The sequence below is a fragment of the Thalassophryne amazonica genome, chromosome 3 (assembly GCF_902500255.1).
Source record: "Thalassophryne amazonica chromosome 3, fThaAma1.1, whole genome shotgun sequence".
NCBI lineage: Eukaryota > Metazoa > Chordata > Actinopteri > Batrachoidiformes > Batrachoididae > Thalassophryne > Thalassophryne amazonica.
Genome location: NC_047105.1, coordinates 146,145,107 through 146,170,706, shown reverse-complemented (window position 1 = coordinate 146,170,706; position 25,600 = coordinate 146,145,107). Strand labels below are relative to the sequence as shown.

At 45.7% G+C, this 25,600-nt stretch overlaps 1 protein-coding gene across 1 annotated transcript; it reads left to right on the top strand.

Annotated features, from left to right (window-relative positions):
• Positions 1–281: 281 nt before the first annotated feature.
• On the top strand, positions 282–19,613 carry LOC117507852 (transmembrane protein 180-like). Its single transcript, XM_034167636.1, has 5 exons — positions 282–470; positions 11,047–11,361; positions 17,179–17,598; positions 19,289–19,443; positions 19,526–19,613. The coding sequence occupies exons 1-5, from the start codon at positions 282–284 to the stop codon at positions 19,611–19,613; spliced, it is 1,167 nt and encodes a 388-aa protein (XP_034023527.1).
• Positions 19,614–25,600: the final 5,987 nt, after the last annotated feature.

The following is a 25,600-nucleotide window of genomic DNA, read 5'->3' as shown; positions in this document are numbered from 1 at the left end:
CCTGAGATTTCAGTCCTGAGTGTGACATTGTGCCTAATTTGATATTTGGGTCAATTAAATGTTTTTTTTTTTTTTTATCGTGTCTGTGACATCATTTGAAAATGTAAGTGGAGATGGAGCACAAGGAGTGACAGGAGTGAGATGACAGAAATATTTCAACATTTTTCGCCTCAGTAATCCCTGAACTTTGACTCCTGGATTTCATTAAAGATTAAACATGTGAAGGTGAAGGTGCAGAATTCTGGGTCATTGTCTGTGTTTCACTGAGTTTGCAAGTGGTCATGCAGGGAGAAGGAGCTCCAGGAGTGACCAGCAGGTTGCTGAAGAAGCTCAGACTGAGTCCACCAGCTGTGGCTTATTCAATGACCACTCTGGGAGCAACGCTGATCAACAGCGTCTTCAGCTTCTACTATGTCAAACTGTTCGTCAACAAGTATGAGATATCAGAGGGAGCCTTCCACCACTCACAGGTCAGCTGTCACACACGCCTCACATGTCAGTCGATTTTCATGATTGGCTCATTGTTGAGTCTTTGCAGCCACGGAGGTGTTTGATCCCTTCTGGCGTCTCAAATGAACCAGTTGCCTCTCGCTGTGAGGACGAAGCACAAACCAGTCTGTCAGCAGATTCATCACACATTCACTAACACATTCTTGGTGATTTTCTAGTAATGCAGCACATCTCCTGTGGCAGATATGATGCTTTTGAGCGCTACATCACAGACGTGATAAAAGATGGACAGTGCATCCAGAAATTATTCACAGTGCTTCACTTTTTCCACAGTGTTAGTCTTATTCCAGTGGTGGGCACAGTTCCGATAATCCTATATCGAAGATAAAGTTTTCATTATCGGATTATCTGTTCAGATAACTTTGAAAACCATTATCGGACTAATTATCGTATGATAAATTTTTGTCCAATAGTTTTTAGACCCTTAACGTGGTAAACAAAAGTGAACCGATGTGTAGTTCTACCCTCTGAAAACAGGATACCTGTTTCTAGAAGAAACCACTCTATCCTCTGCAGTCAAAGGAGAAGTGGTCACAAAAAAAAAAAAAAAACTCTTTTTTTTTTTTTTTTTTTAACCCCATTCTGATACGCGGCCACTATCACCCAAGTCATCCAGAGGCATACATTTTTAACTTATGGTTCAAATTTGAACCAAACTTATTTCGGACAAGTTATTTAAATTAACGTCACTTTTGAAGTTTTATAAAGTGAAAATATCAGATATATGTTTTAGTTTTAAAGTAATGCGCTAATTTTTAAGGTTTTAGTGTGGGGCATGCTGTGTTCAGGTGCATTATGGGATAGGGTAATCTCAGTACGGTAATTTCAGTATGTTCACGACAGGAGAAATGCATGTTAGACACTCTGATCAGGACAACAGCATTAAACTCTAGTGCCTAAAACTCAAGTGAATATATTCTCTGGGTTTATAGACATTGTTATTGTGTTTGTTTGCTTTTATTAAATTCCACGCATCTTAAACATAGCAAGTCGCAAGACAGATTATCTGGAATTTTGTGTTTGCAAGTTTTCAAGGTCTCTAGTACCATCTACTGGCCAGTAGTGTTCATGGCAGTATTCAAACTGAAGCTGGGCTGATATTTTCAAACCACACGTCAGACTCGTGTTTCCAGAAGCAAAACGTAAACAGAAGCTTTTTTTTCAAATTTAATTTACAAAAACTGCACTTTAACCGCTGCACATGGACAACACCATTAACATCACAACATAAAACTATTTTTATATTGTGCCTAAAACTCTCGTGAATATATTCTTTGGGTTTATAGACGTTGTTATTGTGTTTATTTTATGTAAACATGTGAGAATCACAGTCTGTCTCTCCGTTATTTTCAATGGGAGCTGCTGTGAGCTACAATCTGATCATGTCGTTCTGGGGGAAAGTGAAGTTTGCTCTTTAACGTCTTGATTATTGTTCTTTACAACACTGTTTGTCCTCTTTGTTCCAGACTAATATATATAATATGTCTGAAATTCTGTTTGCTGTTATGTGGGCCGCTGAAGTGGAGGTACTGCTGGCCCACCACCACCAGAGGGCACCCTGCTTGGAGGGCTCCAAGCACGAGAGGGCGCCAGACCCAGAAGAAGTGACAGCTGTCATTCTTCCTCTGCACCAGCTGTCACTCGTTCATCATCATCATCACCATAAAGGCTGGACTGCAACTCCACCTCCTCGCCGAGAAATCGACTACCAGTACCAAAGTAATTTCTCTGCTGACTAACACTGTGTGTGTAATAACTTGAACTTCTATTGCAGCCGTTTTCCTGGAGTGTTGCCTTATCTAGAGGATTGGCGTTTGGTGTGACAGCGACGGCTTCGCCCCACACCCCATCTCAGATAAGTGGTTGACCAGGAGCTGCACGAGTGTGTGTGATTTGGAGGTGGAGGTGCTCCCTCCTAACTGTATTTGGACTGTGAATTACTGAGTGTGCAGACTCACACTCACACATCATATCTCTGCTTTCTACCAGCAGTACCAGGGTCGACAGCCGAAGACAGAGGCCACCTGGGGACTCGGGACTTGGCGGCTCCGGTGTTCTTCAGACCGTTGGTGGTGGAGGCCATGTGGGACGCGGCTTCTCTCTCGTCAGGGGTCTTCTATCTTCGAGCCTGCCCACACGTCACCTGGTGTTTATTGACTCTGCAAATTCTGTGACTTTAGTTGTGTATTATCACAACATTAAATTGTTACCTTTTGGCTTACTCATTGTCCATTCATTTGCGCCCCCTATGGTGGGTCCGTGCTACGACACCTTTCCCAACAGGATTTCTCGGCCATCGTCATGGATTCCGAGGGGCGTCAACTCAAGCTTGAACGGCCAATGGAAGAGCCAGGAGCGCAGGCGTCAGCGGGAGGCGGGTTGAGTGAGCTGCAGCAGATCTTAACCGCCTTCAAGGCTCGGTTAGATTTAGTGACCGAGCAGAGTGTCCTCCTTAATCGGAGGGTGGAGGCTCTCACTGCCAGGGTGGAAGCGCGCGATCAGGGCGCTGCTGCAGCCACTCCTCTGGCTGGTCCTGGGCCTGTATCAGACGTTCCACTGGTCGTTCAACGAACCCTCCCACCGTCCCCTGAAGCATACATAAGCCCCCCGGAACCGTACGGGGGCTGTGTCGAGACGTGCGCGGACTTCCTCATGCAGTGTTCGCTCGTCTTTTCACAGCGCCCCGTCATGTACGCATCAGACGCTAGCCGGGTGGCTTATGTTATTAATTTGCTTCGAGGAAAGGCACGCGCATGGGCTACGGCGCTTTGGGAGCAGAATTCACGGCTCCTAACGTCTTATACTGGGTTTGTACGGGAGTTCAAACAAGTGTTTGATCATCCCAACAGAGGCGAGACCGCTTCGAACGTGCTGCTGTCGATGAGACAGGGGCGCCGTAGCGCAGCCGAGTATGCAGTCGACTTCCGCATCGTGGCAGCGAGGTCCGGCTGGAATAACGTTGCGCTCCGCGCCGCCTTTGTAAGTGGACTGTCCCCGGTCCTTAAGGAGCACCTACTGGCCAAGGAGGAACCGCGGGATTTTGACGGGCTTGTCGCTTTAGTTATACGCTTAGACAACCGTTTAAACGAGCATCGTTGGGAGCAGGCCGGGAGGCGTGACCAGGCACGAGCCGTCCCTCCCCCTTCCGGTTGCGACAAGGTGACGTCGTCCCCACGCTTCACTGCCAGAGAGCTCCGTGTGGCTACAGCTCCCCCTGCTGAGGAGGCTATGGACACGAGCAGGGCCAAATTAAAATCAAATATCAGACAAAGGAGGCTGGCCCGCGGGGAGTGTTTTGTCTGCGGCTCTTGCGAGCACCTGCAGAAGGATTGCCCTAAGACGGTCAAACTACAACGCCCGTCCTTAGAAACTGGGCTAAGGGTGGGTCATAACATGCACGCGGGAAAACCCTGCAAATCTGCACGAATCCCAGTAACAATCCTTTGTGGGGATTTAACCCTTCACGCCCCAGCACTGATAGACACGGGGTCTGAAGGGAATCTGCTGGACAGCAGATGGGTAAAGGAAGTAGGGCTCCCTCTGGTGGCTCTGCCGGCACCTTTGCAGGTGCGAGCACTAGATGGCACCCTGCTTCCATTAATCACACATCAGACACAACCAGTGACTTTGGTTGTGTCTGGGAATCACAGGGAGGAGATAGTGTTCCATGTCACACCATCTACCTCCCGAGTGATTTTGGGCTTTCCATGGATGGTGAAGCACAATCCCCGGATTGATTGGCCGTCTGGGGTTGTGACGCAGTGGAGCGAAACCTGCCACCGGGAGTGCTTAGGATCCTCGGTTCCTCCCGGCACTATGGCTAATGAGGAGGTCAAAGTCCCCCCCAATCTATCGGCGGTGCCAAAGGAGTACCATGATCTTGCTGACGTTTTCAGCAAAGATCTGGCGCTCACTCTTCCCCCGCACCGACCGTATGATTGTGCCATCGATTTGGTCCCGGGCGCTGAGTACCCGTCCAGTAGACTGTACAACCTCTCACGTCCGGAACGCGAATCAATGGAGACCTACATCCGGGACTCCTTAGCTGCCGGGCTGATCCGAAACTCCACCTCCCCGATGGGTGCTGGTTTCTTTTTTGTGGGCAAGAAAGACGGCGGACTCCGTCCATGCATTGATTACAGAGGGCTGAACGAGATCACGGTTTGCAACCGATACCCGTTGCCTCTGTTGGATTCAGTGTTCACGCCCCTGCATGGAGCCCAAATTTTCTCTAAATTGGATCTTAGAAACGCGTACCACCTGGTTCGGATCCGGAAGGGAGACGAATGGAAGACGGCATTCAACACCCCGTTAGGTCATTTTGAGTACCTGGTCATGCCGTTCGGCCTCACTAACACCCCCGCGACGTTCCAAGCTTTGGTAAATGACGTCTTGCGGGACTTCCTGCATCGGTTCGTCTTCGTATATCTGGACGATATACTCATCTTTTCCCCGGACCCTGAGACCCATGTCCAGCATGTACGTCAGGTCCTACAGCGGTTGTTGGAGAACCGGCTGTTTGTGAAGGGCGAGAAGTGCGAGTTCCACCACACTTCTTTGTCCTTCCTGGGGTTCATCATCTCCTCCAACTCCGTCGCCCCTGATCCGGCTAAGGTTGCGGCGGTGAGAGATTAGCCCCAACCAACAAGCCGCAGGAAACTACAGCAGTTCCTAGGCTTTGCAAATTTCTACAGGAGGTTCATTAAAGGTTACAGTCAGGTAGTTAGCCCCCTGACTGCCCTGACCTCCACTAAGGTCCCCTTCGCCTGGTCGGATCGGTGCGAAGCCGCGTTCCAGGAGTTGAAACGCCGGTTCTCGACTGCACCAGTTCTGGTGCAGCCTGATCCTGATCGCCAGTACATAGTAGAAGTGGACGCCTCTGACTCAGGGATAGGAGCCGTGCTGTCCCAGAGCGTGGAGGCTGATAAAATTCTCCATCCTTGTGCCTTTTATTCCCGCAGGTTGACCCCAGCTGAACGGAACTATGACGTCGGCAATCGGGAACTTCTTGCGGTGAAGGAGGCTCTTGAAGAGTGGAGACACCTGCTGGAGGGGGCATCGTTGCCCTTCACGGTTTTCACGGACCATCGGAACCTGGAGTACATCCGGACCGCCAAGCGGCTGAACCCCAGGCAAGCCCGCTGGTCTCTGTTCTTCGGGCGCTTTGACTTCCAGATCACGTATCGCCCCGGGACCAAGAATCAAAAATCAGATGCATTGTCCCGGGTGCACGAAGAAGAAGCCAAAGCGGGGCTGTCGAACCCCACCGAGACCATCCTCACCTGGGACGTGGAGGAGACCGTCCAGGAGGCCCTGACAAGGAGCCCGGACCCGGGGACTGGCCCCAAGAACAGACTGTACGTCCCACCAGAGGCAAGAGCTGCCGTATTGGACTTCTTCCACGGGTCCAAGCTCTCCTGTCATCCCGGAGTGCGTAGGACCGTGGCAGTAGTCCAGCAGCGCTTCTGGTGGGCGTCCCTGGAAACTGACGTCCGGGACTACGTCCAGGCCTGTACCATCTGCGCCAGGGGCAAGGCAGACCATCGGAGGATGACGGGACTCCTCCAACCCCTGCCAGTGCCTCATCGCCCCTGGTCTCACATCGGCCTGGACTTCATCACGGGCCTCCCGCCATCCCAGGGCAACACCGTGATCCTCACGATAGTGGACCGGTTCTCCAAGGCGGCCCACTTCGTGGCCCTCCCGAAGCTCCCGACAGCCCAGGAGACGGCAGACCTCCTGGTCCACCACGTCATGCGGCTGCATGGGATACCATCGGACATCGTTTCAGATCGTGGTCCCCAGTTCTCTTCGCAGGTGTGGAAGAGTTTCTGTAAGGAGCTGGGGGCCACCGTGAGTCTCTCGTCCGGGTACCACCCCCAGACCAACGGCCAGGCAGAGCGGGCTAACCAGGAGTTGGAACAGGCCCTTCGCTGCGTCACCTCCGCGCACCCGGCGGCCTGGAGTCACCATCTGGCCTGGATCGAGTATGCCCATAACAGCCAAGTCTCGTCTGCTACCGGCCTCTCCCCTTTTGAGGCATGTTTGGGGAACCAGCCCCCATTGTTCCCGCTGGTGGAGGGAGAGGTCGGTGTGCCCTCGGTCCAGGCCCACCTCAGGAGGTGCCGCCGGGTGTGGCGGACCGCCCACTCTGCCCTGTTAAAGGCCCGGACGAGGGCTAAAACCCATGCGGACCGCCGGCGTTCCCCAGCCCCCACATACCAGCCCGGGCAGGAGGTGTGGCTCTCGACTAAGGACATCCCTCTCTGTGTGGACTCCCCAAAACTGAAGGACAGATTCATCGGACCTTTTCGTATCCTCAAGATCATCAACCCGGCCGCAGTGAAGCTCCAACTCCCAGCTTCACTGCGGATTCACCCTGTGTTTCATGTGTCCCATCTTAAACCACACCACACCTCGCCCCTCTGTGCTCCGGGACCTACGCCGCCTCCTGCCCGGCTCATTGATGGGGAGCCTGCCTGCACAGTCCGCAGGCTCCTGGACGTCCGTCGTAAGGGTCGGGGGTTCCAATATCTGGTGGACTGGGAGGGGTATGGACCTGAAGAACGCTCCTGGGTGAAGAGGAGCTTCATCCTGGACCCGGCCCTCCTGGCCGATTTTTACAAAAGACATCCGGACAAGCCTGGTCGTCTCCTGGCGCCCATTGAGGGGGGGGTCCTGTTATGTGGGCCGCTGAAGAGGAGGTACTGCTGGCCCACCACCACCAGAGGGCACCCTGCTTGGAGTGCGGGCTCCAAGCACGAGAGGGCGCCAGACCCAGAAGAAGTGACAGCTGTCATTCTTCCTCTGCACCAGCTGTCACTCGTTCATCATCATCATCACCATAAAGGCTGGACTGCAACTCCACCTCCTCGCCGAGAAATCGACTATCAGTACCAAAGTAATTTCTCTGCTGACTAACACTGTGTGTGTAATAACTTGAACTTCTATTGCAGCCGTTTTCCTGGAGTGTTGCCTTATCTAGAGGATTGGCGTTTGGTGTGACAGCGACGGCTTCGCCCCACACCCCATCTCAGATAAGTGGTTGACCAGGAGCTGCACGAGTGTGTGTGATTTGGAGGTGGAGGTGCTCCCTCCTAACTGTATTTGGACTGTGAATTACTGAGTGTGCGGACTCACACTCACACATCATATCTCTGCTTTCTACCAGCAGTACCAGGGTCGACAGCCGAAGACAGAGGCCACCTGGGGACTCGGGACTTGGCGGCTCTGGTGTTCTTCAGACCGTTGGTGGTGGAGGCCATGTGGGACGCGGCTTCTCTCTCGTCAGGGGTCTTCTATCTTCGAGCCTGCCCACACGTCACCTGGTGTTTATTGACTCTGCAAATTCTGTGACTTTAGTTGTGTATTATCACAACATTAAATTGTTACCTTTTGGCTTACTCATTGTCCGTTCATGTGCGCCCCCTGTTGTGGGTCCGTGCTACGACACCTTTCCCAACATTTGCGTTTATTAAATTACACGCAGATTAAATGTAACAGACACAAATTATTTGTTATAATTGTTTTAGCAAGTTTTCAGGGTATCATGCAGCAGTCTCTAATTAATGTGATGAAAAGCATAAAAAATACATTTTTGTAGTATAATATTAATTTACAACTGTCATCATGTGGATTCTCTATATGTTGTTTGACTGCAGTGACTCTCTGGCGCGCAAGGGATTATGGGATATGTCAATAGGGTGAATGGCAGTGTTCTATTTATTTTGACACCGGTTATATCAGACAATTATCTAATTACAACTTGGCTTTTTTTTTTTTTTTTTTGAAAATGGCTTTTTTTACAAATAAAAAATGGCATATTTTACAAAAGCACATTTATCTGTAAACACCAGCACACGACACACCTCACATGTTGGTTTACATAGAATGAATCACCCAATCAGTGTGACCAGAGGCACATTTTACCCAGAATTCCATCTGTCTGTGTTTGTTACAAAACTTCAGAATTAGTACATTATTCAACATTAAAAGATATATGTTATATTTTAACTTTGTACACATGACAGAATTGACATTAATGGAGTTATTCTATCAGTGTTCATTTTATTTATACACCAACCATAACTCAGCACTGCTTTATTTTCCAAGACCTCCGCCTGATGGGTGCATTGTGATTGAGTAGAAAGCTGAGCTTTGTGATTCTTCACAGCTTGGTTCTATGATGGAAGCAATGTAGTAAACAGAATCTTCCAGCAGGAGACAAGATGTTCAAAGACAGAAGTGCTGACTCATTGTTTGGGTCTATTGTCGCTTTTGATGCTACCAGAAGCGATCGTGGTGTTAAAACTCAAAACCAGCTTGTTAGTAGTTGCAAATGTACCAGAGACAATACTGGAGTTTATCGGTTATTTGTAACTTCTAATACATTTTTGGGTGGTTTATTGTTTTACCTTTATCAAAGATAGCTTTTCAGTTATCTGATTATCTGTTATCGAAGTGAATTTTTTGGTTATCTATGCCCACCACTGTCTTATTCCAAAATAGAGTAAATCCCTCAAAATTCTCACAACACCCCATAATGACAACATGAAAAAATGTAATTGTTGCAAATTTACGAGGTCTATTAGAAAAGTATCCGACCTTATTATTTTTTTCAAAAACCATATGGATTTGAATCACGTGTGATTGCGTCAGACAAGCTTGAACCCTCGTGCGCATGCGTGAGTTTTTCCACGCCTGTCGGTTGCGTCATTCGCCTGTGAGCAGGCTTTGAGTGAGGAGTGGTCCAGCCCCTTGGCGGATTTTCATTGTCAGGAAATGGCGGGATGATTTGGGCTTTTTTTCCATCAGAATTTTTTCAGAAACTGTTAGAGACTGGCAGCTGGAAACCATTAGAAAATTTTATCTGGCTTTCGGTGAAAATGTTATGGGCTTGGTAGAGAATAAGGAGTGTTATTGTCGCTTTAAGGACGGCCCCCAGCGGGGGTGCACCGCGCTCTAAGCCGCCATCGACAGGCTGAACGACCATTTCATTTCTAAACGAATGGCTGTCTGGATCCGTGACCATCGTGTGCAATTTCTCTGGTTATCACAAGAGTTGGACATCAACCATTTTCCGGCAGATTTCACTTTTAACAAGAGATTTTGTCATGGAAAGCCGAGCGGAAGCTTCGCGCGTCACGATGGATTCGCTACTGGAGTGAGACAAAACCACCTCCGTTTTGGTCTCACAGGACAGCTTTGAGATGGCGTTCAGACAGCTGTTGGTGGTTTTTCCATCGAGTGATTATTCGAGAAATTGTGGATGTGCCTGGACATGCCAGAACATGTCCCGTGAGGCTTCATCACGGCCTTGCTTTGCGCCATGCGGCACCACTGCGATGCGCGAAGCCTCCGCTCCTCTTTCCATGACAAAAACTCCTGTAACAGTGGAATGTGCTGTTAATTTCCAAACTGGATGCTGTGTTTTATCCGGGACGTCATCTGACTAGCACAGGAATTGTGAAAAGACGTGGACATCAGCACTTTTTCGGCACATTGAGACAGATGTGCGGAGGAATTCCGCGCGTCGCGGCGGTATATATATATATATATATATATAAACCTCAGAAATCACATGTATATAAGTATTCACAGCCTTTGCTCAATACTTTGTTGATGCCCCTTTGGCAGCAATTAAGAGCATCACCTCCCCTTTGACAGCACCTCTCAAGCTCCATCAGGTTGGATGGGGAGCGTCGGTGCACAGCCATTTCCAGATCTCTTCAGAGATGTTCAGTTGGATTCAGGTCTGGGCTCTGGCTGGGCCACTCAAGGACATTCACAGAGTTCTCCTGGAGCCACTCCTTTCATATCTTGGCTGTGTGCTTAAGGTCACTGTCCTGCTGAAAGATGAACCGTCGCCCCAGTCTGAGGTCAAGAGCGAACCTCTTGACCTCAGTTTCTGGAGCAGGTTTTCATCCAGGATGTCTCTGTACGTTGCTGCTTTCATCTTTCCCTCAATCCTGACTAGTCTCCCAGTTCCTGCTGCTGACAAACATCCCCACAGCATGATGCTGTCACTGCCATGCTTCACTGTAGAGATGGTGCCTGGTTTCCTCCAAACATGACCCCAGTGAGTTGAACCATTATCTCATCAGACCAGAGGATTTTGTTTCTCCTACTCTGAGAGTCCTTCAGGTGCCTTTCAGGCACTTGTGTGTGCAAATACTTGTAGCAACAGCTGTACGAGGCTTTGGAGGCAGGGACAACATTACATGGTTTGCACACGAGTCCTGCGTCATGTGCACTAAGTGTGCACTTCGTCCAAACTCCACTCCAAACGCACTATGTGTGAATGGGCCCTAACCAGTTCACTCTCAGCAATTCCTTTTTTAAACATCACAGTATCCTTTGCAAACATCATAGTCGTGGAGGTTTCTGTCTGATTTCATACACCAACTAATAACCATTCCAAATAAGAAGGGGCTTGTGTAAACAAGATCATTAATGAATCTTCTCACATGATCTCTTTTAAGTCTGATATACTTCCTGTGAAGTTCTAATGATAATGTTCATGCCTCTCCCACACAGGTTGTATACATGGTGTGGAATGCAGTGAACGACCCTCTATTTGGCTACCTGCAAGACCATTCTAAGTTGGCATGTTGCATGAAACGGCGCCTCTCCATCCTGTATGGCGCTCCACTCTACTCACTGACATTTCTCCTCCCGTGGTTTCCCTGGCGCTCCTACAGCTCTGGTGATTGGCTGAGTGGCGTGCACTTGGTGGTGGCACAGTGTGCGTTTGATGGGATGCTGACCTTTGTGCTGCTGGCACAGTGTGCCCTCTTTGCTGAAATGTCTGCCCACCATCAGAGCCACCTACAGCTTGTGAAGTACCAACAGGTATGGTTCAATTTTTTTTAGCAGTTCAATTAAAGTCAAATTTATAACAATTGTTACTTTTGCACATTAAGAGTTTGCTTCGTTGCCTTGGTAACAGGAAAACAATCTGTCCATTAAATGACAACGTTGGTTATTTGAAGAAGAATAATGATCCAGTAGTGAATTACTGTTTTCTTTTTTTTTTTTCTCTTTTTTTTTTTTTTGCTGCTGTTTTGAATTATTTTTGTCATTAACTCAAAAACTAAAGCACATGATAACATAAAAATGTAAGAAGGAGTCGGGGGCAGATGGGCAGAACGTGGTGGGGGAATCCACTCAGATGTGTCCAGTATGAGTTTTCATTTTCTCCCTGACTGTTTCTATAATTACTTCTTCAATGTGTTGATAACTATTTTTTTGTGCAAGTGAACAATTGAAACAATCCCTGAGTATGTAAAATGCTTTAAAATGCTTTCTTCACAGACTAAAGTTAATTATGGAGTTCCACAAGGTTCTGTGCTAGGACCAATTTTATTCACTTTATACATGCTTCCCTTAGGCAGTATTATTAGACGGTATTGCTTAAATTTTCATTGTTACGCAGATGATACCCAGCTTTATCTATCCATGAAGCCTGAGGATACACACCAATTAGCTAAACTGCAGGATTGTCTTACAGACATAAAGACATGGATGACCTCTAATTTCCTGCTTTTAAACTCAGATAAAAGTTATTGTACTTGGCCCCACAAATCTTAGAAGCATGGTGTCTAACCAGATCGTTACTCTGGATGGCATTTCCCTGATCTCTAGTAATACTGTGAGAAATCTTGGAGTCATTTTTGATCAGGATATGTCATTCAAAGCGCATATTAAACAAATATGTAGGACTGCCTTTTTGCATTTACGCAATATCTCTAAAATCAGAAAGGTCTTGTCTCAGAGTGATGCTGAAAAACTAATTCATGCATTTATTTCCTCTAGGCTGGACTATTGTAATTCATTATTATCAGGTTGTCCTAAAAGTTCCCTAAAAAGCCTTCAGTTGGTTCAGAATGCTGCAGCTAGAGTGCTGACGGGGACTAGCAGGAGAGAGCATATCTCACCCGTGTTGGCCTCTCTTCATTGGCTTCCTGTTAATTCTAGAATAGAATTTAAAATTCTTCTTCTTACTTCTAAGGTTTTGAATAATCAGGTCCCATCTTATCTTAGGGACCTCGTAGTACCATATTACCCCATTAGAGCGCTTCGCTCTCAGACTGCGGGCTTACTTGTAGTTCCTAGGGTTTGTAAGAGTAGAATGGGAGGCAGAGCCTTCAGCTTTCAGGCTCCTCTCCTGTGGAACCAGCTCCCAATTCAGATCAGGGAGACAGATACCCTCTCTACTTTTAAGATTAGGCTTAAAACTTTCCTTTTCGCTAAGGCTTATAGTTAGGGCTGGATCGGGTGACCCTGGACCATCCCTTGGTTATGCTGCTTTAGACGTAGATTGTGGGGGGTTCCCATGATGCACTGTTTCTTTCTCTTTTTGCTCCGTATGCATCACTCTGCATTTAATCATTAGTGATCGATCTCTGCCCCCCTTCACGGCATGTCTTTTTCCTGGTTTTTTCCCTCAGCCCCAACCAGTCTCAGCAGAAGACTGCCCCTCCCTGAGCCTGGTTCTGCTGGAGGTTTCTTCCTGTTAAAAGGGAGTTTTTCCTTCCCACTGTTGCCAAGTGCTTGCTCATAGGGGGTCGTTTTGACCGTTGGGGTTTTTCATAATTATTGTATGGCCTTGCCTTACAATATAGAGCGCCTTGGGGCAACTGTTTGTTGTGATTTGGCGCTATATAAGAAAAAAGTTGATTGATTGATTGATTTAAAAAATGGTTTCCACACAAGAAACAAATTATTTTATTTGAGACACTTACAATAATTGATGATTAATTTATGAATGACCGTTTGCCCAATTTTGGTCCAAGTGTGTCTCCAAGTTTCATAAGAAAAAATGGAAAGTTGTGTTTTGTGTTTGTGTTGAGTTTGACAGAGGTCTTTAAGCCCAGACTGAAGACTCACATGTTCTCGACTGCCTACGCTCATTGAGGGTCTGGAATTTTAATTTTAGTTTTTATCTTTGTAATTTTAGTTTCTGTTTAATGATCTCATTATTGATCATCACTTAGATATGATTGGGTTATGTGAAACCTAGCTTAAACCTACAGCTGTCCTCCCCTTAAATGAGGTCTGCCCACCAGCATATACATTTAGCCACATCCCTTGTGATGCGAAGCAAGGCGGGGGTGTTGCTCTTATTTCTAAATCTAGGTTTAGCTTATTAGCTGTTGGGGGTCACAAATATAACTCGTTTGAGCAACTGATTCTCTGCTCTACTCAGGATATTACACATTGCCAAGGTCAGGAACAATAAAAATAGCTGTATTACTTTGTCACTGTATATAGGCCTCCTGGCCCATATTCCGAATTCTTAGATACCATTTGGTGCGTTCATCTCTAACTTGTCAACTAGTGCAGATAACATTCTGATCATTGGTGACTTTAACATTCATATAAATAAGCCTTCTGATCCCCTCTGCAAATCATTTGTAGAAATTGTGGATGCATTAGGATTTCAGCAATAAATACTCGACTCACATTAGTGGAAATAGCCTGAATTTGGTTCTCACACGTGGTATTGCTGTCACGAATACTGACATCATGCCTCTTACATCTATAGTCTCTGATCACCCACTTATTAAGTTTACAGTTCCGCTGCCGTGTTTAGTGGAATAAAACATTTATGCCAGGCGAGTGAACTGTCCATAAAATGCCCTCTGACCCCAGGGGGTTAACCACTGAATCTGAAACATGATGGTAGATGCGTGAAACAATGTGGAATAAGTCTCTTTGCCAAAGGGTATTCCATGTGATGTCAGTGACCCTATGGCCTTGGCGAAGGTTTGCGCTATCCGAGTGCTTCTAGTTTAAAATAAGTTTACTTCACAACAAGCACTTTTGTCCACCTAATAGTCAACATTTATGGGATTGTCTGTGTAAGTCTTCAGTTTTAAGTGTATGGTCTCATTAGTTTTTGAGATAACAACAGTTAAAAATGCTTATGAATTCAAAAATGTCCAAATTTTCATGAATCTCACAACTTCAGAAGGGAATTTCTCACTAACTGCTGAGAACCTGCTTGTGAAACCTTTTGTGGAAGAAGTTTAACTATTTAACTTAATGAAAACCACAATAGAAAATATTACCCATGATACTGGAACTGTGTCAATTTCAAAGCTCTCCCCAAGAGCAAGCCTATGGCCTAAAAAGGTATTGCGAGGGAATGCAAAAGGTATTGCAAGGGAACACAATAATATTGTGAGGGAATGCAAAAGTATTGCGAGGGTATGCAATGATCTGGGCCAAAAAAAATAAAAAATAACCACCATGTCCATAGGTGGGCTCCATAGTTTTGCAACATTTGTAAATGGTCAAACTTTGTTTCATGTACATGCAGGTACAGATCATTGGAGTCTTGAAATGTGAAATTCCTAAATGCACTTTCCTGAACAGTCCAGTCAGTGACAGTGTTATCAGTAGGTTTTACTTTTTGATACAGACTCTGGAACATGTTCAAAAGGAGTTTGAATCATTTCCGACCGGTGCTTCGATTTTGTCATCACTAACTTGCAATTACAACAGAAGGTTATGGTCTCCTTCTGAGCCAAACCTTCTGTCTTACATTCTGGTTTTATTTTCCCATTCTTTTGTATAATTTGTCCCATATTTGCTCACATACTGAGTGGTTGCTAACATAAATTATTAGCTGACATGAAGTTGGGCACTGGTGCCCAGCGCCTTGGGGCAACTGTTTGTTGTGATTTGGCACTATATAAATAAAATTGATTTGATTTGGTAGGAGGAGCACACAACATGCACAGTGTTCAGCAGGTTGCACACAAACATATAAGCTGAACCACACCAGTTGGTAGTTTTCCATATTCCACCCAGCATTCAATAACCATCCAGGAGGTGGCACCGTGCTTTTGGGATGTTGCTTTTTAGATTTATCTGGACCATCAAAGTTCACCACAGACTAAGGACGTTCAATGTGGTGAGTTCGAAGATTTGTTGCATTTGATGTTTTTGAATTAGGTCTTCAACTGGGTTTCCATTCTAGAAAGCAACATTAGTGATATTAGAATGTCAACAGAGAACACTCACAGTGATTCCATTAAGACCCCCGTCACATATAGCACAAATGATGCTTCGCCTTGTTGAATGGTACATTCCAGCTTTCACCTCATGAAATATTCGTACCGATGAAGTCATAAGCATTATTTTTTTGTATACCATTTTGTTTTGTTTTTTTTAACTCACTGTTTCCAAAGCATCATCTGTTGTCAAGATTAAGAAGATCTCTTACTCGGTTCACGCACACTGCACCACGCATTTTAGAATATCATATGACACTTTCTGTGTGTCATGTGTCCTGGAACAGTGAGTGTTTCCCTTCCACTTTAGTAAAATAAGTTTTCCCAAATCACCTGGAAAAAAAAAAAATCTCATGCATATGTAAAAACGTTTTGAGGGTTTTTTTTTTTATTTGAAAAAACTACATTAAGCGCATTTTCAATTTACTACTTTAAATTGATGCCCCCCCTCCTGCATCCTTAGTGTGGGTTGTCCCAATTCTGTGGTCTCTGATTAACTTCATGTGAAACACACACACACACACACACACACACACACACACACACACACACACACACACACACACACACACACACACACACACACACACACACACACACACACACACACACACACACTATTGGTCATTTGCTACAGCAACGTCATACTACAGGTTCAGGGTTCTCCCCAGAAATGTTTAGTATAGCAGTGCTGTTGGCGATTATCACCTGAGGTGGCGCGTTGTGAGTCATTTTGACTGGTTTTAGATGCACTGAAAGCAAGAATAATAGACAAAAATAACACTTATGTTATAATATCAAAGTTGTTTTGCATCTTTCTGTCTAAGTTAATAAAATAACATTGGAAAGTTTAAAAACACATTAATGTTTGATGGACATATCATCTGCTCTCCTCTTTATAAATGACCCACTGTACCGTTAACCCAGTCAGACAGGCAGAGTTTTTCTGTCATGTTGACAGTTTAGTTTTTTTCTTTTTAACATTTCTGAGTGGGAGTGCATACTTTATAAAAACAATATAACCCCTAATCATCTTGTTTGAACAAGAGCTAAACCTGATTTGATTGTCAAATCAGAATAAAATTTATTGCCAAGTAAGTTCTCACATACAAGTAATTTGATCTGGTGTCATTGGTGCATAAACAACAATAATAAAAAGAAAATTTAAAAAAAAAAAACTTCTGCAAGAAGTAAATTTGCTCTTTTAATTATGAAATCTTGGATGAAAAACTTTCTGAATCAGTTTTTCACTCTTTTATTGTTTCACTGAGGCTGTGTGGTGAAGATGATGGCTGATTAAAATTGCTTCACTGCTTTTTTACACACTAGCATCTGCTGTTAACACTTTTCCTCCTCTCTCTCTCTCTCTCTCTGTGAGGGAACGAGAGACTCATCACTCACTGTCTTTGCGTCTTATTTGTGCAAACTTAGGAAACATGAAGGCTTTCATCTGTAAAATAAGGCCTTAATGTGTCACTAGCTACGCAGGCAGAAGGAGCTCTTTTTATTACAAGACTTGACCCTGAAGTAGATCAACTTGAAATCAACCATGTTTTAACTACTTGAATCTTAGACATCCAAACTATGGAGCGTTTGTCCTGTTAGCCCGTATGTTTACACTGTCTCTTGCTTTTCTCTGTGATTTCAGGTAGCTTCTCTCATTGGTTCGTCCAGTATCCTCTTTTGTGGCGTGGTGTCCAATAATATGGACAATTTTGCAGCCTTCCAAGCCTTCACGGTGGTGATGGCTCTCGTCAGCTGTGGCTGCATGATGTACTCGGGCTTCCACAGCGAGAGCCACTTTGATAACAAGGGATCTGAAGCGGATGAACTGGGGTGTGCTGACAGTCACTCGGCATTTTCATTCTCTGGGTTGAAAGTTTTGTTGTTGCAGATTTTGACCAACAGGGACTTCCAGATGTTTGTGTTGATGAACTTCTTCCAGGTTTTCTTGTTGGCTTTTTGGACGGATTTTACCATAATATTTACCGATAACCTAATTCCTCAACAAGTGTTGCCACCTCTCGCCAGAAGCATCATGTATGGAACTGGATTCATGTGCCCACAGGTATTTTGATGATTGTGAGAAAAAGCATAAGTGCATGACAGTAATGACATGTTATAATGGCCTTTTGACCTTTCAAAACTATTAATTTGAGTGGATTTTGATGATCATTCATGTTTTGTTTTGGTTTTTTTTCCATGAAATGGCACTGCTTGAAATTATAGGGCATTCATGCTACATTGATCAGAAATGTTTTTTTTCTCATATAGTACACTACTTTTGTTACCTATAGATGTTGGTAAACCCATTGTTAACACCAAAACCCTCTATACACATGAATATTCACCAAAGATTTGAAGAATTTCTAAAAAACTATTTTCATATTTTAAGGTTTAGAGCCAGAGTATATTGTTACGCAATATTTGAGACAAATATCTGTCTCACATTCAGAAAGCTGAGATTGTTATGAACATTTTGATGTGTTACATATGGCCATTATATATATATATGCAAGTACATGAAACGTGGGATTTCTGAAGGTCTGGCAAAATTGAGAACATACCATGAGGGCTCTTAGATGGTGATGCTAGTCAAGGACAAAGTAGTTCCATGTTGGACAGAAACTGTCAAAGCTACCTTGAACTGCATATCACAATATCACTGAATCTCTAAGAATGAACTTGCCTAACTCAGTGTCAGGGCACCACGGTGGCTTAGTGGTTAAGGATCACTTGCCACCGATGCTTTCTGTGCAGAGTTTGCATGTTCTAAACATCTCCGCGTGGGTTCCCTCTGGGTCCTCCCGCTTCCTCCCACTTCCAAGCACATTTACAAGCAAATGGAAGCAACCATGTCAACAACTGCAAAGTGTATTGTAGAGTATTGTGTTTTTTAAGCCATCATTAAATCACTGCTTTAATCCTAATTAAACCAGACTTGTGTTTGCTTTCCTTCTGGTTCTGATTTGCTGATAACATGGCTCATGCATGCAGCTTTTTAATGCTGAACTCTTAAGTTCACTGTGTTGTTGAGCTTTGTGTAAGATGCAATGGTGCCCCGCAACGCCACATCCACCACAACAAAACTGCACTGGGTCCACTCCATGGCAACCACCCAGCCAGACAAGCGGTCCGTCTTCACCTCCCTGAAGCAACCATCTTTCTGCCACAACCAGGTGATACGTGGGAATGTTCTTGGCCCTTCCCACTGCTGGCATCCTGAACACTGAGACACCTGCATGCTGGATTATGTCCAGAGAAACATGGACAGAATGTTGTAACTGACATTCTCTCATCTTGCAAGTGATCCTCCTCATCTGAGTGTTGCTAAGTTACCATTTGTTTGACAAAACATTATTCCAGTGGTACCCAAGGATCCTCTGAAGAGATCTAGTCATGTAGACATCCAGTCATTGCTTTAAGTCACAGTTTGTTATTCAAATCTCACAACCATACAGAAAGACACAAAAGGCTTTGACCTTCATTCTCCTGCGAACACATGAACATCACCAAACACCTCTGTCTCAGTCTCAAAGGTCAAAGACGCGGAGACATGGCTGAGCCCATGAAGTCTCTGAAAGCCTGGATTTTAGTTTTAATCAGGACAATATCAGATTAAGCCACCCTTCATGTTGGATAGACTTCCACAAACACCTGCATGTTACCAACAGCATGTGGACAATGTGGCGCTGCTTTATGTGTTTTATTTTTATTTTTCCTTACTGCGTGTTTCTGATCCACTTTGTCCATCACAGCTGTTAGTGTTGAGCTGTCAGGGTCTGCTCCGCCGCTTCGGGTACTACAGGGTCATCTTATGGATCTTCTGCGTGGAGCTGGGAATGGCTGCATTCATGCTGGCACTGGGCTCAGGGCAGTACCACATCCTGGCTTTGTTCCTCACACTTAACATGTAAGAGGTTCAGTGACATCTGACTCATGTTTGGCTTTGTGATGCAGTAACAGTCACCTGATGGTCTTCATTTTCTACACAGGATCATTGTTCATGCTACTTTCAGTGTTTTCAACTTGCCTTTGGCTGACATCATTGACAAAGATCTCCAGAAGTACAAACGCAGGTAAAAAAAATAAATAAAATGCATCAGAAACAAGACTTCGCTGCATGAAGGAGGCTGTTTTCAATCTTTTTTTTTTTTTTTTTTTGTAAAAATGCGCAGTGAACCACTTTTCATGAGACATTTTGAGAATGTTTTGGCTTCACTCATAACCAGTGATTTGCATCACTTTTTACCAAAATTGGAGCAACTTTAATTTTTCACCTCCTGTACAAACTGAAATTGACCATTTAGGCTGTTTTTGTGAATCCGCTGCAAATCATGAATTATCCTCAAACCGTGAATTGCAAAACGTGAACACTGAAAAAAGTCACGAAACATGAACACATACGTATATCACAAAATACAAATCTCTTCACAATTTCTTGTGTTGCAACTCCTCAAAGGTTCATTTGTGTCACTATAAATTAATTTTTGATTGTTAATGAAGCAAACCATAAGAGCAAGTTAAAAAATGTGTACAGCCCAATTCCAATGAAGTTTGGACATTGTGTGAAATGTAAATAACAACAGAATACAATGATTTTCAAATCCTCTTCAACCTATATTCAGTTGAATACACCACAAAGACAAGATATTTAATGTTCAAACTGATAAACTTTATTGTTTATCTGCAAATATTTGCTCATTTTTAAACTGGATGCTGTCTTGATCCGGTATGTCATCTGACTAGCACAGGAATTGTGAAAAGACGTGGACATCAGCACTTTATACTTGGCCCCACAAATCTTAGAAACATGGTGTCTAACCAGATCGTTACTCTGGATGGCATTACCCTGACCTCTAGTAATACTGTGAGAAATCTTGGAGTCATTTTTGATCAGGATATGTCATTCAAAGCGCATATTAAACAAATATGTAGGACTGCTTTTTTGCATTTATGCAATATCTCTAAAATTAGAAAGGTCTTGTCTCAGAGTGATGCTGAAAAACTAATTCATGCATTTATTTCCTCTAGGCTGGACTATTGTAATTCATTATTATCGGGTTGTCCTAAAAGTTCCCTAAAAAGCCTTCAGTTAATTCAAAATGCTGCAGCTAGAGTACTGACGGGGACTAGAAGGAGAGAGCATATCTCACCCATATTGGCCTCTCTTCATTGGCTTCCTGTTAATTCTAGAATAGAATTTAAAATTCTTCTTCTTACTTATAAGGTTTTGAATAATCAGGTCCCATCTTATCTTAGGGACCTCGTAGTACCATATCACCCCAATAGAGCGCTTCGCTCTCAGACTGCAGGCTTACTTGTAGTTCCTAGGGTTTGTAAGAGTAGAATGGGAGGCAGAGACTTCAGCTTTCAGGCTCCTCTCCTCTGGAACCAGCTCCCAATTCAGATCAGGGAGACAGACACCCTCTCTACTTTTAAGATTAGGCTTAAAACTTTCCTTTTTGCTAAAGCTTATAGTTAGGGCTGGATCAGGTGACACTGAACCATCCCTTAGTTATGCTGCTATAGACTTAGACTGCTGGGGGGTTCCCATGATGCACTGAGTGTTTCTTTCTTTCTTTCTCTTTTTGCTCTGTATGTACCACTCTGCATTTAATCATTAGTGATCGATCTCTGCTCCCCTCCACAGCATGTCTTTTTCCTGGTTCTCTCCCTCAGCTCCAACCAGTCCCAGCAGAAGACTGCCCCTCCCTGAGCCTGGTTCTGCTGGAGGTTTCTTCCTGTTAAAAGGGAGTTTTTCCTTCCCACTGTTGCCAAGTGCTTGCTCACAGGGGGTCGTTTTGACCGTTGGGGTTTTTACGTAATTATTGTATGGCCTTGCCTTACAATATAAAGCGCCTTGGAGCAGCTGTTTGTTGTGATTTGGCGCTATATAAATGAAATTGATTGATTGATTGACTTTATCGGCACATTAAGACAGACGTGTGGAGGAATTCCGCGCGTCGCGGTGCAGCCGCTCGGCGCAAAGAAATGCTGTGATGAAGCCTCACAGGACATGTTCTGGCATGTCCAGCACATGCACAATCACAATCGGATATTCACATGACTGGAAAGCAACCGGAATCCGTCTAAAATTCACCTGAAAGCCGTCCTGTGAGATCAACACTGAGGTGGTTTTGTCCTGCGTAATGAACGGCTCCGTGGCGCGTCCCTCCGCTTTTCTTTCCATGAAAAAAACTCCTGTAACGGTGGAATGTGCTGAAAAAGTGTCCACATCTTCTGCGTTTTTGTGAAAGTCAGACGAGTTGCCGTATCAACAAAGCCTTCATGTTGGAAATGATCTGGTTGTTTCAGTGGGGTGTCAGCCTGTCGATGGGGGCTAGGAGCGCGCCGTGCTCTCAGGAGTTGTGGGCAGTCCTTAAAGTGGCAGTAACACTCCTTATGTTATGTGCCGACGCGGGTTGAGGAGCGGACCTGCGTCTGACTGAACCCAGCGCTAAATAACCAGAAAGCGGTTCCAAAAACAAAACAGTTTATTTTCCCCTTTTGTGCAAAACTCTGTGTACAAACATAAGGCGCGTTTGTCTGGCGGAGTGAAGGACGGCGCGCTCTCCAGCGCCCAAAGGGATCGAAGCCCGGCGCTTCTGGACTCACGTTCACCGCCAAACACCCCCCAGGTGGACACAACAAACCGACTCTGCGAAGGATAGAAAAGGTGAGGTAAGTCAGCAGCTACAACTAATATCCTTCAAAGGCACACACTATCAGCAACACATTCAGGTCTGAATTTAAGCTTTATGTAAATGAGCAGCTTCTCACAACAGGTGGAGGATCATCAGTCCGCACGCCACGGCCGTGAGAAGCGAGCTGCACAATTCTTATCAATATTCACATATACTGCGTAACAAAATACCAAATTACTGTTAACACTTATTCAGACAATTAATCACCTCTGATGTGTGTTGACAGCATGTGTCCCTCACCCGTCCTCCTTCACAGGCACGATGTGTCAAACCCAGGCGCGGTCCTCAGCATCTCACAAACGAATATCACAAGGTCGGGTTCCCGGCAATTCTGCTTGAATCACACATGGCTTAAATGCAGAACGCCATCTCATTATCTGCTTCAGCTGAAAGTCTTTAAGGTTGCACGTGAGCATCATCCACAGGTACTGCTTATCACGTTGATGAGGGTGAAGGACTCTTCTGCCAGCACCTTCTCCACAGACAATAAATCAGTTTGCATACCACCTGGAGAGCAAAGAAAAGAAAAGAACACCAAAATGTCCAGCCAAACCCCCCCAACACACAACAGTACCCCCCCTTTAATGGGAAGCCTCCCGGCGACCGAACAGACCAGGTCCGAGAACAGCACCTCCCTCCGGGGTCCTCGTCAGGAAGCAGACAGCGTAACGCTCCCAAGGTCCACCGCAGACAGCAGGACAGGGCACCGCAGCTGGAAGGCCGGCTGGCATCAACAAAAACCCCAAAAGAGTCCCAAGTACAACCTAATATACAAGAAAAACACAAAACCCACCCAAAACCTTCCCAGGGGACTGTCCCATCCAACCCTGGGAAGAAAAGAAAAACTCCCAAATGCAAAAACCCAACACAGCCCCACAAACACAATACAAACATAAATGCACAAAGAAAAATAACAAACAACCCCCCCAAAATGACTTGCAGAGCCCAACACCCCCCAGAAGGCCTTTACCGCCAGTTCCAGGAGAAATAGCCAAAGCCGGAATCCCACAGAGGTCCCCAGGTACACATGGAGCAACGGCGCCCCCCAGAGGACCGTACCATCAAACCCCAGGAGGCACCCTCCCCACAACCCAGGAACCCTAGACCCGGCCACACTTGGCTAGTCGGCCCCACAAGCCAATTCCCCCCCAGGGGACCGTCCCATCAACCCTGGAGGTGGAACCTGGAAGGAAACAGAAGAAACACAAAATTCCAACCCCCGGTGGACTACATTAAACAACCCCAGGGGCAAATAAAACAACCGATAAACCCTGTTACCTTCCCCAGCACCCCGAAAGACCCCAGATCACTCCCAGAGCCCTCCGTCGGCTCAATTATGGCGAACGGCAACAAAATTACCAAGCCGGGGAAGGGAACAGGAAAAACTAACCCGGCTCCAACCCCAAGGCGCAGCGGAAAACCGGAAATATGTCCGGTGCCCCAACCCGACCATACCCCAGCCTATCGGGAGGGGTGGAACTACCGAAATGGCGAACAGCAACAGATTGGCCCACCCCTCCAACAGAGGTATGTTCCCGCAGCACCACACCCCGGCAACACCAATGACGAACGGTACAAAGGCCCACCGAGGCTGGAGTGGAACCGGGCCCTAACCAAACCAAAAAAAAAACGCCCCTGACAACCCCCCCCTAGGTGCAGAGGTCTTCTGAGAATGCTCAGCGTGACCAACCTGCACCACCCCACAACCCACAAGACGAAGGGTCTTGGGGCGAGTGAGGTTGGGGTTAGGGAAGCAGGGAAATAAAAAATAACAAAACAAAACGACCCCAGACCCAAACAGAAAATACCTAAGTACAAATAATAAAAACCAACGATCAACTGAGTCCAGCCGAGCTCCGAACCGCCTGTCGTTCACTCCACCAGAACCGCCTCTGAATCCCCAAACAATTTATAACCCCTTTCAAAAAAAAACAAAAAAAAACAGCCCAAATAATTTTTTTTTTTTTTTTTTGTGTCCATTATTTTGCCTGTCCCAGAACACCTGGAGATACGTCACCACTATTTTTCTTGACGCTTATGTGACGGGGCAATATGGCGGCTTCAGCTCGTCCGAGCTGCATGGGCTCATCCGCAAGAGGAGCCAGAGGTCCCGTCGGAGGAGTCTCAGTGGGGCGAAGAAGAGGCAGCCCAGATCTGTGTCGGGGAAAGCCCAGAGACGAAAAAAACCCACTCTGATGTCCGCCCTCTCTCGCGTCCATGCTCTTTTATCCGATCATCTAGAGGAATCACCAAAGATATTAGCTCATCTAAATCGTTTGGTTCGTCACGGACTGCTAGCTCGTCTTTTAATGAATCATTTAAACCATCCACAAACACTCCGCTTAAAGCTGCGGCATTCCAACCGGACTGAGCAGAAAAAATTCGGAAATCCACAGAATAATCCGCTGCACTCCGCCTCCTCTGCCTGAGATTCAGCAACCGTTGGGCAACGGTATGAGCAAAAACCAGAGAACATTGCATCAAAAATGGAGCACAGGCTTCAACGTTTCCCGCATAAGGCTACGGACGACAAATAATCAGTTCGGAAGCCGAATCTCTGGGTGACGGAGTTATCTGCACCGGTATCGATGGTGCCGCAGCTGGAGCAGCAGGAAGCGGAACGGCTTGCGCTGCAAGCTCCGTAACGCGGGCATCTGTTTGTTTAATTTGGTTTGCGAGATGCTGTAATTGCTCCCATATTTTCTCCAAGTGTTCTTGAACTCTTTCGGCAAAAGGTACCGCTTCTGCCGCTGGGTCCATTGTAGAATGGCCGGGAACTACTGTTATGTGCCGACGCGGGTTGAGGAGCGGACCTGCGTCTGACTGAACCCAGCGCTAAATAACCAGAAAGCGGTTCCAAAAACAAAACAGTTTATTTTCCCCTTTTGTGCAAAACTCTGTGTACAAACATAAGGCGCGTTTGTCTGGCGGAGTGAAGGACGGCGCGCTCTCCAGAGCCCAAAGAGATCGAAGCCCGGCGCTTCTGGACTCACGTTCACCGCCAAACACCCCCCAGGTGGACACGACAAACCGACTCTGCGAAGGATAGAAAAGGTGAGGTAAGTCAGCAGCTACAACTAATATCCTTCAAAGGCACACACTATCAGCAACACATTCAGGTCTGAATTTAAGCTTTATGTAAATGAGCAGCTTCTCACAACAGGTGGAGGATCATCAGTCCGCATGCCACGGCCGTGAGAAGCGAGCTGCACAATTCTCATCAATATTCACATATACTGCGTAACAAAATACCAAATTACTGTTAACATTCAGACAATTAATCACCTCTGATGTGTGCTGACAGCATGTGTCCCTCACCCGTCCTCCTTCACAGGCACGATGTGTCAAACCCAGGCGTGGTCC